Below are 13855 nucleotides of genomic sequence, written 5' to 3' on the forward strand. Positions count from 1 at the left end.
CAGGAGCTGAAAGGTTTTTCCAGTCATGTGTGTGGTATTTTGAATCATGACTTTGGCAAGTGTTCCTTTTCTGTAAGCCATACATAGAAGTGTGTCTACACTGCATGAAAAAGTACAACTGAGCATGGTCCTTATGAAACAATGACAACAGTACAGATGGGAAGCTGTCCAGGCCTCGGACAAGCCTTGTGCAAGTAATAATACAAAGATGCATGAAGTGCATGCATGAGTTGTCTGTGAGATGTTTAGAGAGAGAAGTGAAGCTATTTGGAACCATCAGGCTTCAGCAAGCCCATGGACAAGCCTCCATTACATCACAGTCTCTGGAAATAAATTGTTAGTGTTTACATGTTTGAAGATATATGAGAGCCTGTGATCCTTTGAAGATAAAAATATGGTCCACTGAGGCTAGTATTTTTTTTTTCTGAGGTGGCTGAAGGAATCAGCAAAGTCAGCGAGTGGCAGATACTGAGTTTTCCAGTGGCAGTCCAGCCCTAGTGCTTGAGTATCCTGTTTTCAATTTCATTCAGTGTGATTCTTTGCTGAGGATATTAGTAGAGAGTGGAATAATAATAGAAGCACACCTCTCTCTTCTCTATCTAGGAATTCTCCTGATGACTGCAGCGTGGCAAAAGGAGGGAAAATGGTTAGCAGCTCAGACAATGTTGGGATGAACTATGGAAACTACATGGAAGAGAAGCACGTTCCACCCCCAAACATGACTACAAATGAACGAAGAGTCATTGTACCAGCAGGTTAGACCCTCTGTACAAAAATTTCATGCAAAAAAATGGCCCCTAAGTTTGCTAACACTATTTAAGAAGATTCAGAGAAAAAGTGGCAATATGATACATGTGATCAGGAAGTAATTTCCCATGGTTATTAAGAGAACAAGCTGAGAAATACTAAGTGAAGCTGCTGCCTCAACTTGTTCCTCCTGTTTCAGCAGCAGAGCTGTGTGAATACAGGCGCTCAGATCTTATCTGACTTCTCTCACTCCTTTTGAAGCACTTCACCCTGAAGTGGTCAAAATGAACACCATTTCCTAACACCATGGACTAGCTGGGTGCAGAGTGTGTGGGAGAGAAAAAAGATCACTGTACCACATGATATCCCTGCATGTACCAAATGCAGTCCAGCCCTTGGCATGCCAAAACCAAAATTGTCTTGGTTTTGGGATCCAGCAGCTGATTGAACAGGAAGATATTCAATCCTCTCTGCCTTCTCCTCCAGACAAACCTCTGCTGGACAGTTTGTTGCCTCAGTTTGTAAAATAGTTAACATGCCAATGGCTAATTAATATTACACCATCGTGACATATGTGGATGTTCATAAACCACTGGATATACACAGCATAGACACTACACCTGCAAACAGCACGCAGAAGGGAATGTTTTTCTACCAGTTCCTCTCCAGTGGAGATGTGCCTATATGAAACATTTCTGCTAGTGCTATGTTGCTTAATATTATTACAGTTTTTCAGTTGCTAAGACATGCAAGAGTACTAACTGTGGCCACTTTTGCAAGCTGTGATTATTTCAGTTATTTGTCAAGATACATGCGGACAAGTATGTTGCAGTATCTTCTGCAATGATATTGACAGCTCTGTTCTGAACACAGAAGAGTGATGCACAGTCCTGCTAGCTGGAAGCAGACCACACTGAAATCCATGACATTTGAATACTCTTCTTAAATATTTGTCTTCTTGATGTTTGGCACTTTTTTTTTTAAAGGTTTTTAGTAACCTTTAGCGTGGTTAGCTCAGCGAGATCTTTTCTCAGTGTATTCCAGGAGGTGTTTTGAGGTGGATTTGAGTGACATGCAGGGAACAAGATGGTCACAGTCACAGCCTTCCTATTTTGAGGTCCCTAGAAGAAATGTATAGCGAAAAAAACAGTTGGATTTATTTGAGTATTGCATAGGCAGTGTGCAGCTTATGTGGCAACGTTTAGGAATAAAAAAAGCAAAATTCACATTTTCAGCTGTGTAACTTTCTAGTTACCATAAATAAGGAGCATTTAAAAATTATAGACATTATCAAAATGTTTTGGTAAACTTCCTGGTGTTTGTTTACTTCAAGCTAAACTGAATGCAGTTGGAGTTCTCTGCAGTAGGTGTGGTCAGTCTCATCCTGACCCTCAGTTTACCACTAGACTTGCATCCCTCTGATTTGCTATGTATTTCATACCACATGGAGGGATACATTTAAGGGGGGGTTTAGTGCACTTTCAAGAGCAGAGAAGCCCTCTGAAGCTCCAGAAGATAAATATTCTGACTTGCAAGGGCTTAAAATACCAAGAGAAGCCTCAGAAAGGGGAAGGCACTACATGGGTGAAGTATTGGAGGATAGCAACAGTATGAAAGACTGAATAGTTTCTAGCCTATGGAAAGTGTTCCACCCTCTTTCAGACCAGCCTAAACAACAGTCAGGAGAGAGGGAATAGTACTGAAGTTAAGCCATAGAAAACCTGTTAGACTGTCACACAAGTTCCAACCCTTCTACAGACTTTCATGTGGTGGACTATAGCCATTTGACCTCTGTGTGCTCCATTCTTAGTCTTCAGGATATCGTAAAATCACAGAGTCATTTAGTTTGGAAGGCACAAACTCTCAAGGAGTTGGTTTCCACTTTGCTTTTATCTTTTATCTGCAAAAAGTATAAATTCTTCATGACAGAAGCTGTCTTCCATTATAAGCTTAGGAAGAAGTCTCTGGGGAGACCTTAGAGCAGCCTTTCAGTACTTGATGGGGGCCTACAGGAAAGGTGGGGAGGAACTTTTTGCAAGGGCTTGTAGTGGTAGGGGCTTTACACTGGAAGAGGGTAGATTTAGACTAGATATTAGGAAGAAATTCTTTACAATGAGGGTGGTGAGATACTGGAACAGGTTGCCCAGGGAAGTTGTGGATGCCCTCTCCCTGGAAGTGTTCAAGGCCAGGTCGGATGGGGCATTAAGCAACCTGGTGTACCAGAAGGTGTCCCTGCCAATGCCAAGGGGGGTGGAACTAGGTAAATGTTTAAGATCCAGTCCAGCCCAAACTGTTCAATGATTCATGTTGATGGGTGCTTACTGTAACTCAAGAATAGGGAAAGGTAGAATGAAAGACAAATAGAAGAAGAGTCAAAAGAGCAAAATAGAAAAGGACAAGATAGAAGCTTAGGTTAAAGTCAGTGATTCCTTTGAAAACACAAGGTATTTGGTCTTTATGTTTTGTTAGTCTGGACTAGTTCTTGGGTGTTTTTTTCCCCAGATGGTTTTGCCAGTACTTCAGGTAGTAAGTGAAAACCCAATGTAAACCAGTGCAACAGAGCAGTCTAGGAAAGGAGGTGCAGAATATTTTAACATGATCCACTCCAGTTTATGAAATAACTAGCCAAATCTGTGAGTGCTTACTTAGCCTATTTCCCTGAGTGGAAATTTCACTTGAATAAAGATCCAGATTCTAAGTTGCTTAGATACAAGTTTCAGTGCTGATAGTGGGCTCTCTTAAATACTTCTCTAAGGAACATCCTCTTCATGAGGATGCTATATTAATCTGTGGATAATAGTTCATAAAAGTAGCAAGAACAAAAAATATTTGGAGAAGGGGCTCAACAACAGAGGGTTTATTGTTAATAATCAGAGCTCACAGGTCTTCCCTAATTCCTCATGTATCTCCAGCAGTCAGTAAACAGGAGTTTGATGTGGTCTGCATTCATTTCTCTGGTGCAGCTCATCAGCACTCTCCCCTCTCTGTCTAATTTTATACTTTCTGATACCACCAGATCCTACGTTATGGAGCACAGACCACGTACGCCAGTGGCTGGAGTGGGCGGTGAAGGAGTACGGACTCCCAGATGTGGACATCTTGTTGTTCCAGAACATCGATGGGAAGGAGCTGTGCAAAATGACTAAAGATGACTTCCAGAGGCTCACTCCAAGCTATAATGCAGATATTCTCCTGTCACACCTACACTACCTCAGAGAGAGTAAGCTAGTTTTCTGTCCTTATGGTAATAGCTACAATCAATTGGTGGTTGATATCGGTTGTAGATTTAATGGTGTGGATACACTCAGCTGGGTTTTTATTGTGAATGTTGCTATTCCTAAGAATGTTGTAGGGAGTCCAATTCAAAGCCTTTTGAGTTTGATGAAATGATTCCAAATAATTTCAGTTGGCTTTCACTCATGTTCTTTGAAGAAAAAAAAAAAAGAGTTAGGAAATATTTCTACATGTACATCTCAGAGAAAACTCAAACTGTAACCCAGCGTATTCATCTGCCTCCTGTAGGAAGAAAATCATATGGGATTCAGTGCTAATGTTTTTTCTGGTCACATCCTCATTTCTTTTTGTTTTAATGATGAGAATGCTAAATAAGAGTGCAAACATTTATTCATAAAGCAAATTCCAGGCATGATTGTAAGGACTGACAGCAGTTTGCTCTGAACTGAATCAGGAAGGTTTCACTGCATTGAATGAAAGTTCTGTAAATTCATGGAAAAAAAGAAACAGTCCCTGAAACAGTGGAAACAGTAGTGTGTAGCTAGCATTTCAAAGGGAAAGAAAGGGCTAGTGAATTCTTGGCTTAAGGGTTTTCATCAAAGCTTAAGGAAGTTTTGCAGGTTTGCCTCAGTTTTGAGAAGTTAAAGTTTGCCTCAGTTTTGAGAAGTTAAAGTTTGCCTCAGTTTTGAGAAGTTAAATTTGATGGGGTTTGGAATAAGCCTTAAGCCCATTTGAAAAATAGATGGACTTGGCCTTCTCCATCTGTGTCTCTTAAAGAAAAATCCAGCAAGCATTGCAACACCAGTGCGGTGCAGTCTTCTCCACACGCACACTGTCAATAATCAGTCAGAAACATTATGCATTCATTATGTTGCATAAATGAATGCCCTAGTTCAAGTGATACCACACATGCTGCCCTCCAAGCTGCAGGTTGAAACTGACTGTCAGTAGACTTGTATTCAAACAATCCTGTCAGGGGAAATTATGGTTTAAAAAAGGTAATTCACAAATTTTTTTTTTTCATTTTGGTGTTGCTTTTTGTTTTGTTTTGTAGCTCCTCTTCCACATTTGACTTCAGATGATGTTGATAAGGCCTTACAAAACTCTCCACGGTTAATGCATGCTAGAAACACAGGTAATGCTGGCACTGCTCCCATTGCTATAGGTCATCTTCTACAAGCACATAGTTCCTTTTTACGGGTTGCTTGCTTGAAATGGAAATGGTAAATCAGAAAGGAGACTAGTGCATCCTTTCCTTGCTCTGTGTGTGAGTTTTATGCACAGACACACAGAAAAAAGGTGAGATCACACGGGGCCACATGATGCACAAATGGTTTCCTTGCTGGTAATTTCTTGTGTCCTACAAGAGAATGGGATCCCTGACATATGAATAACTTCAGTCTCGGGGCCTTTGTCTCTGAGGACTTTTTTTCTTATTCTGTCTCATTCTACTGTCAGATCTACTCCACAGATCCCTAGAAGGTTGGTGGAGCTCAAAAGTGCTTCAGCGCTTGCCAAAGTGCTGTGGGCTCTAATGAATGAGAACTCTCTCCCCTGCCATGCAGTATGTACTGTATAATAGAGAAAAAAACAACACTCTATTCAGCCAGTTAGCTCATCACATTTGTCAGCTATATGGGACTTGAGCTGGAAACCCCACTAAATTTGATGTTGTAATCTCCACTAAGTCTGATCTGAATGTAAAATGACTTTTGTTCATCCATCTATAAATTCAGCCCAGAAAAATACTGAGTGTAGGTAGGAGGACAATACAATACATGCCTCAAGAACATCTGTCTTTCAGGACATGACTTAAAATATGTATGAAAATAATTCAGAATCAATTTTATCTAGCTCTAGCAGTTGTGCAACAGAGAATGACATGGAATTGTATGTATAGTGTCAGTATACATACTGATTTAAGGTGTTTGGAATATTGCATGATCATGCCTGAGGGTATTAGCTACCTACAGTGACCAGAAATAACAATTCTTTGTAAGAAATGAAAAAGATAATACAAAGGAAAATTAAAAAAAAAAAAAACACCACACAAAAACCAAACCACAAAAAAACCCAAAGAACCTAAAAACCAAAAAACAACCACCAACCAACCAAAACAAAACCAAACAACAACTAACAGGAAGCCAACGAAACAAAAAATCCCACTGTTGTAAGTAGCAGTGAGCTTCTAGCAAAATTAGCTGGATTAGAAGATCTCTATCTGAGATCAGGTGTTTGTGACTTGCCATGAAGTACTATTGTTGGCTGCAGGCCTGTTGCAAATCCCACCAAAAGTAGCAAAATTTTTCCACTTAGTTTGATGGGGTTTGGAATAAACCTTAAGCCCAATTTAAAAATAGATGGACTTGGCCTTCTCCATCTATGTCTTTCCAGATTCTAATTTGCTAAGTAATTTCCACATACAGTTATCCAAGTGTTGTTCAGCAGTTCTATGTGTTATCTTTTTCTCTGTGTGTGCACTGACAATGCTATTTTGAAATTAATGTCACCAAAATGAGATTGTCTCAATTTCTGTCATTGGGAGTGTGAATAATATCATGCTGATCACTAGCCTAAGGAAAATTAGTTGTTCTGCTGGCACAACAGCTTTGGAGTGGGATTTTCGAAGGGCCCCAGAATAACTATTCTGAATATTCAGAGTAACTATTTTTTTTATCAAGTTGTTCTTGATGTCATCAGTAATTACATAAACCCTTGTGACCCTTTCAATGGTCCTAGAGGTGGTCATTAGAAGTACACTGATATAGTTAGAGCAATTTCAGAGCCTGAGATAAGTGAGATACCATATTCTGTGTCAAGCTCAATTTTTTTTTCTTGCTGTGAAGAGAATGAGATTTATAAAAGTCTGACTCAAAGCCGACCAAAGTCTGTGAGAAGATTCCCACAGACACCAATAGGCTTTGGCCCAGGGCTACAGAGTCTCCCTTGAAAGTAAGAACCTGTTCAGGAAGTGCATGGACTAATGAAGGGAAGGCAAAGTTTTATTTCAGAACACATGAAAACACTTGCCCATCTGAAGGTGATTGTGGTGAAGGTTGAAGGAATTTGCTGAATTTAACTGTCTCCTCCCTTAACATGAATTTTGCACAGAGTTTTATGCAGTAATTGGATGGATTTACACAGGTGCAAAGGCTATCAGCATTAACTTCTAAGATAGAAATTAATTACTTATAGTCTTCATTCAGACATACAACAGAAGGGAAAATACCAGTGGCCTTAGGGACTGTGAAAATGAATCTTTAGATATTATGTCTTCTTTCTCTTTAGGAGGTGCCACTTTTATTTTTCCAAATACATCAGTTTATCCAGAAGCAACACAAAGAATTACAACCAGGCCAGGTATGAACAATGATCACCTTTTATATGCTGCGATCTTACTTGTTTCATCTCTTGAAGTATCTCATTCTTTTTCCCCTTCAACTCTTTTGTAAATGTCAGGCTATATTTTGAAGACACACACATCTTTTTTTATATACATATAGATAGATGGATATAGATACAGATATAGATATAGATATTATATGTATGTTTGGCTATATATTATATATATGTTTATATATGATTATATATATATTATATATATGATTAAACAGAACAATTTACTAAGCCTGTTTCTTCTGCACATCTCAAAAGACCAGAGAATCAGAAAACTTCAGCTCTGTTCACTAGGCCTGTTGCATTGTCCAAGTGCAATCACTTTTCAATGTGCTTCAGCTGTCTGTAAAATAAGGCCATTTTATAATGCCATGAAAGTATTGTGGATGTGCTGGGTTTTGAAAGGCTAAGGGGAACAATTAAAGAAGATGAGGACATTGCTATGAAACTAATTTTTTATACATATATATATATATATATATATATATATATCACCCTTCACCACTGGAGATGCTGGAAAAACCACCTAACCTGGGCGTTAGCTTTTGTAGTCATAGGAACAAAGTGCTGTGGGACATCAAAAGAAGTTGTAGCAATAATACAGAATCAAAACTTAAAAGAAATCTCTTACTGAGCCAGAGGCATACACCCAGTGTTCTGAGGGGCCATATATACACTTGAATTGGCTGACTTGAAAAGATACATTCTCTCATTAAAAATAGAGGGGAAGTTGGATAGCAAATACTCTCTCTTTTATCAGTGCTCTAGGGTACAATCCAAGACAGTATATGCAAGTAACTATCTTATATAAACTCATATATATATATATGCATGTCTATAGACTTGTCAATTGATAAAAAGATAAATAGTAAACAGCTACCAGGCCTACATTATGGGATCAGGTCTACCTTGCTCAGATTCTAGGAAAACAAACTCTTTTGCCAGATTTGTTTGTCTATAATAGTGAATACAAAGGAAACTACTGCTCCGACGCATACATTAGCATTTGACTTTCATACTATATTTACTGAAGTGCCCCACAACTCTATACAATACAAGTGAAATCAGCATATGACAAGAAACAAATCAAGAACTCACCAAATAACCTGTTATGAGACTAAAGAATGGACATCTTAAGTCATGGGTGCTTTAACATTCTCTACCATGATCTATATTCATCAATAACTGGGAAAAGAACACAACAAATTTTGATATAAAATTTAGAGATGACTGTGATTTTATTATTACTTAAACCCAGAGATTCCTCTAAATTATTTCTGTACAGGTGCCCAGAAGTCTTGGGAGACAGAAATGAACTGGCAGTATGTTAACACCTGAAAATACAAGTTGATAAATGCAGTATAGGACACAAGTTATTTGCGTATCTTACTGATTGCAAAATAACTCTCTTCTCTTATGAAAAAATGAATTTATTGTGGGCTTCTTCACTTATGGCACAATGAAAGCCACTGCTGTACTTGTTGGCCAAATGGGGGGGGGAGAAAATAATAAATAAATGAAGTATCACAGTAGAGGATCGTGTGGGAAATCTGTGCCATTAAACAAATCAGCAGCGTGGCCTTTTACAGCAAGCTGTGTGAATCATCCCGTATCCAAAAGGCTATTTGCAGAATGAGAAGGTGCTTAAAGCAATCCCTGAGAATATGGAAAATCTTTCATCATGTTGAAAGATATAAAAGTTTGAAACTGTTCAAGTCAGGATCTGGGCATGAGGAAACATGATATAATAATACAAATAAAGAGTGACACAGAGGGCCTGCTTAGTCTTAATGTTAGAAGAAAGAATTAAAGAAGAAAAGAAAAAAATAGACATTTTCATGAAACATTAAAGCAGATTGTGGCTCTTATGGTCACAGGTTTTAGTAGCACCCAGAAGCTTTGAATGGCACAGAGGAATGTAGATATGAATATGGATAAGAAGACAAAGCATAGCTCTAGAAACAACTGCCAACTATGCAGTGTAAAACTGGATGCCCAAAACTGTGCAGGCATTTCCAACAAAAATGAACTTGTAACATAAGACTTGCATATCCTGCAGGGAATAACCATGCCTATTGAGAGGATTTCAGACGAAGGCTAGAATGAGTCTGTTATGAAAGAATACTCTTTTATGAGTATGTTTCCACTGGACTTGAACAAAACCTGGATTTCTTTTACGCTGTGTTTTCAGTATTTGTTTCATCCTCACTTGTGGTGGAAAAATCAAATATTGATTTTCTCCAATGTAAATGTTTCTTTGAAAGCCACATATCAGGCATGGTGAACCCGTTGATCTCGACATTTCAATCTAAATTATATCTACAATGAAACTTAAAAACCAAAATGCTTTCTGTTAACGTCTTCCTCTGTTTGCACAATTACTTGAGGGAGTTGTAGCTTGAATAATAGAGCATCTATTCGTCTGTGTAATCTGTTGTATCTTAACATTTCCTTCAACAATATCTCTTAGGATTTTGAAAAGATTATCTTTTAGAATTTTAAAGTTCCCAAACATTTTTAAAGTCAGAATTTTAATTCAGAAATAGAGAAAATTTTTTTTCCCCAGAAATTTGGCTTTCTCTTAAGAAACCTTTTGTTGGCTTATTCTGTGGCTTTCCTTGTAGTTAAAGGTCACATTTCAACTAGACTGCAAAGAAGCTTTTCCATTACAAAGCACCCTTAATGTAAGAGCAATAGCAGAACCTGGGGACTATCACTTGATGACATGAAAAAGATCAAAATTGTTGGGGGGGGGATAAATAATATAAAATGGGAATTAGCCAAATCTTGGGGTGCAATTCTGGAGAAAGTAATTAAGCATTGCCATTGTTAAGGCACTACAATAGAAAACAGGAAACAAGCAGGACTTGTAATAAACTGCAATGACAAAGACGTATTTCTTCAGTCACCTTTACAACGGAACATGAGGTTTCAGCGAGCTGAAAGTAATACAATGAAGCCATCAGGAGCACAGGAAAACCTAATATGGGTTTGTCCACATGTCTCATCAAACAGGAGCATTCCTATCAAAGATCTGCCCACGATAAGGACATGTTGTACTAATATCTCATGAATAAGAACAGATCTGCTTATCTAGGATAGCAACATGTTTATCAAGGCACAATACTGAACTGGGAATAAAGGTGGAATTTTGTGCTATTTCAAGAAAGGCTGATGACTGGATTTTTCTTTTACTGGAGTGGGTGTAGTCAGAAAACCATCTTATGATGTGTTGAGTTGAAAGGCAAAACAGTTTTCTCACAGTACTAGATTTTTACCAAATGTATTTCAAGGCTACAAGTGCTACTGAAAACAAGCACGAAGTATTATGCATCCCTCTCAGTGTACAGCTGTCTAGTAATTTGGAAACCCACAAACAGGATAGAGAGGGAGAGGAGAAGAGAAGAGAGGAGGAGACAGGACAGGACATAACAGGACAGGAGAAACTGTGGAGTTGCACATCCTAATGACAAGCACATAACTTCTATGTGATGTTTCACCCCTATTTGTCTGCAGTCTTTCTGGGCAGGAAATGAGAGAACTGGAAGGAAAAAACAGGCTGCCATGGAGGCAGAGAACTGGACAGGCAAGGCAGGAGTGGACAAGATACATGCAAGCAGCCAAAAAGCTGAGCCCTGTCCCCACCCTATACAGACAGAATTCAAAACCCCTGGAAACATGACCAGAGTCCTGTAGTTTTTGAAGTGTATGATTTTGGGAGACAACAGTGCTGGCAGTGCCAGTTTTCCCCTTAAGCCAAACAGACTAAATAAATTAAAGGCAATTTGGTTGTGAATTTCACATTACATTTTATTTCCATTCAGTACATCTGCTCATAGTGTCTGGAAAAAGGCAGAAATATATCTGTTTTGCTCAGAGCCAGTCTGTGACTGTTTCTTTATTTCCTAGCTGGTTTAATTTCTGAACATAATCTCTAAAATAAAGCACAAGCATTGTTAAGAATTTAGTAGTCCACACCAATTTAGTTCACCTATGTGGGTACTGCTACCTTCCTGAGATCCTGGGCAGTCTGCAGAAGTCTCTGGTTTTGGCAGCAATTTTAGCTAATGGGTTAAAGCCAGCCATAGAAAAAGGCAATTGCAAAAAGAAAGATTTCAAGGAGTAAAGCAAACATTTAAACTTACACATATGCTTTATGAAGAAAGCTTTTGTATTTTAATTCCTTAATTTTTATATACTAAATAATTTAACTGAATAGAAGTAATGAGTAAATTAAAGAAGAGATAAACAAACATTTGGATATATAAAGTTAAGGAATTTGTCCCAAGAAGCAGGGGGAAAAAATGCTATTCACTTTTTGAAAGGAATGTAAGATGCATAAATATGTGTGTGTGTGTGTGTGTGTTTAACATTCAAGCAAGTTCGCTGTTTTCACATATTTCTAAAGATCTGTGAAGATACTGGGGTGTGAAAAGGAAAGGAAAAGGAATTGTTAATACTTTGAAATGATTAGTAGAAGAGGAACGAGTGAGATTGGCAAAGTGCGGCAGTCAGTTATCCCAAAAGGTTGGATTCTGAATGACAGAATTGAGACAAGGGTACATCTGAGGATGATGGGATAATAGCATGGGGAGAGCACAGTAAAATGTGCAATGGCAATGAGAGCTAATGCAAACATAAGCACAAAACAGTGGTCTAGAGGAATCCCCAAAAGAAAAAAGCCAGACTTTGTCGTCTCACATATTTCTGCCTGTGACCAGGTGCTACAAAAGCAAACTAATCTCAACTCAAACTGTCTTCAAGGTTTTATTAAAGCATGACAACAACAGACTAGGAAAGAATGGCACATCACATAAGCTGAAGTCTAACTTAAAAGAAAATACTATTGCATGTTGAGATCAGCAGGGAATGGTACACAGTTTATGCTTCATCTGAGCTGACATCTTGGAAGACTTTTCCTTCAAGACTCTAGCATAAATTGTCCATGATGTGCAGTATGTGTCATTCCTTGGTATCCTGGGCTGAGAAAAGGGACCAAAGGGAGTGCTCTGAGCCTTTCAAAATGATGGACTTTATAGAGTATTTGTACCTGCACCTATTTCAGTGCAGTTCAGACAACTCACAAGAACAGGCATCTCTAAAGAGCAGAGGGCAATGTGTGTTAAAGACAATAAAGATGATAAAGGTGTAAACAAGGAGTATAATCCCCTAGAAATGTGTCCCTTATGAGCATAAACACTTTATGCTATATCTGCATGAATCAGTGTATTTTTCCTTTGCAGATTTGCCATACGAGCAAGCCAGACGATCAGCATGGACAAGTCACACTCACCCCAGTCCTCAGTCAAAAGGTAAAAGCATCTGCATGTGTCTAGCATATGTGGTATATCCTGGGTAGACTCAGAAATTAACTGATAGGAGCTGCCTGAGCAGTCAGCTCTGTAGGACTTTTACCTGTGCCTTGGCTTGAAAGCATATTAGCTGTGTATAGGCCATACTGGGTGGAGTCAGTGGAGCGCCCACATCCTTCCTTGAACTCAGGCTTCACCAAGTCCATGACCATATAGTCTTATAAAGCTAAATCCTATTGTGGCCATCACAGAATAGGGAGCAGCAGGTATCCCAGGCCTGTGATTTATCACAGGTTTGGTGACAAACTTCCAAACTGGAAAACTAACTATGTGATTTTTTCTATTTTCAGCTACTCAGCCATCATCTTCAACAGTTCCCAAAACAGAAGACCAACGTCCTCAGTTAGGTGGGTGTCATTTTGTTTGAATTATGCCTGGGTGTGATGGAGTTTGTTGAACATGGTAAGAAGGACAGCTATAACTTACAAACCAGAAACAAACTACAACATCTCATTCAGACCACTAATGAGAACTCCAGCTGGTGACCAGAAGTGTATAAGTTGGCTTTACAGCTGGATTTGAGATGATGGCTCCCATGGCCATTGAAAATTGCTTTTAATAATGTTTAATGGCATTGATGACCTTGCAAAGTGAAAAAAATCTGTTAAAGAAAGTCCCTGTGTGCAGTTTAGGTACAGAGGTGGAAGGTAACGGTGTCAAAAGACCAGTTACTCCACAGTAATTGAAGTGCTAGCAGTTGGAAAATGTACATGAGCAAAGAAATTACAATCTATTACATATTTGAACAGGGCTCCTGAAATTAAACAGTAAAATTAGAAGGGTTCTCTCTCTCTTGTGAAACTGAGGAGAAAGTAGAAATTCATGAATTTTTAGACTACTGGTTCTACAAAATGGGTGCATTTTGTGTTTTCAAAGCAGATAATCCATGGGTTAGGTCCTAATCCCTTATTGTGAATTGAACTGTTTTGGACAGGTAGCTAGAAAGCAGTAGAGATTTTGAGTCAGTTATAGCTTTTGTGAAAAGCAGCAGGATAGAAGTAAGAAATAAAAGAGGTTTTGGAGGGTTTTCTTAGCTCAGCGGATACTGAGCCTATTTTTATCACACAGATTTCAAATCATTATTCTGGTATTTGTTATAGCTAAGG

At 38.6% G+C, this 13855-nt stretch overlaps 1 protein-coding gene across 5 annotated transcripts in view; it reads left to right on the top strand.

The window, feature by feature from the left end:
• Nucleotides 1–13855, top strand: part of ERG (ETS transcription factor ERG) — a 145738-nt gene that overhangs the window by 126512 nt on the left and 5371 nt on the right. For 4 of the 5 annotated variants that reach the window (XM_054166008.1, XM_054166010.1, XM_054166007.1 and 1 more), the window contains 6 exons: nucleotides 604–755; nucleotides 3764–3967; nucleotides 5036–5116; nucleotides 7270–7341; nucleotides 12621–12689; nucleotides 13040–13096. In XM_054166008.1, the coding sequence (XP_054021983.1) occupies nucleotides 604–755; nucleotides 3764–3967; nucleotides 5036–5116; nucleotides 7270–7341; nucleotides 12621–12689; nucleotides 13040–13096 (635 nt within the window). The remainder of the gene's footprint in view (nucleotides 1–603; nucleotides 756–3763; nucleotides 3968–5035; nucleotides 5117–7269; nucleotides 7342–12620; nucleotides 12690–13039; nucleotides 13097–13855) is intronic. The other variant, XM_054166009.1, reaches the window with a different exon arrangement.

The sequence above is a fragment of the Dryobates pubescens genome, chromosome 12 (genome assembly GCF_014839835.1).
Source record: "Dryobates pubescens isolate bDryPub1 chromosome 12, bDryPub1.pri, whole genome shotgun sequence".
Lineage (NCBI taxonomy): Eukaryota > Metazoa > Chordata > Aves > Piciformes > Picidae > Dryobates > Dryobates pubescens.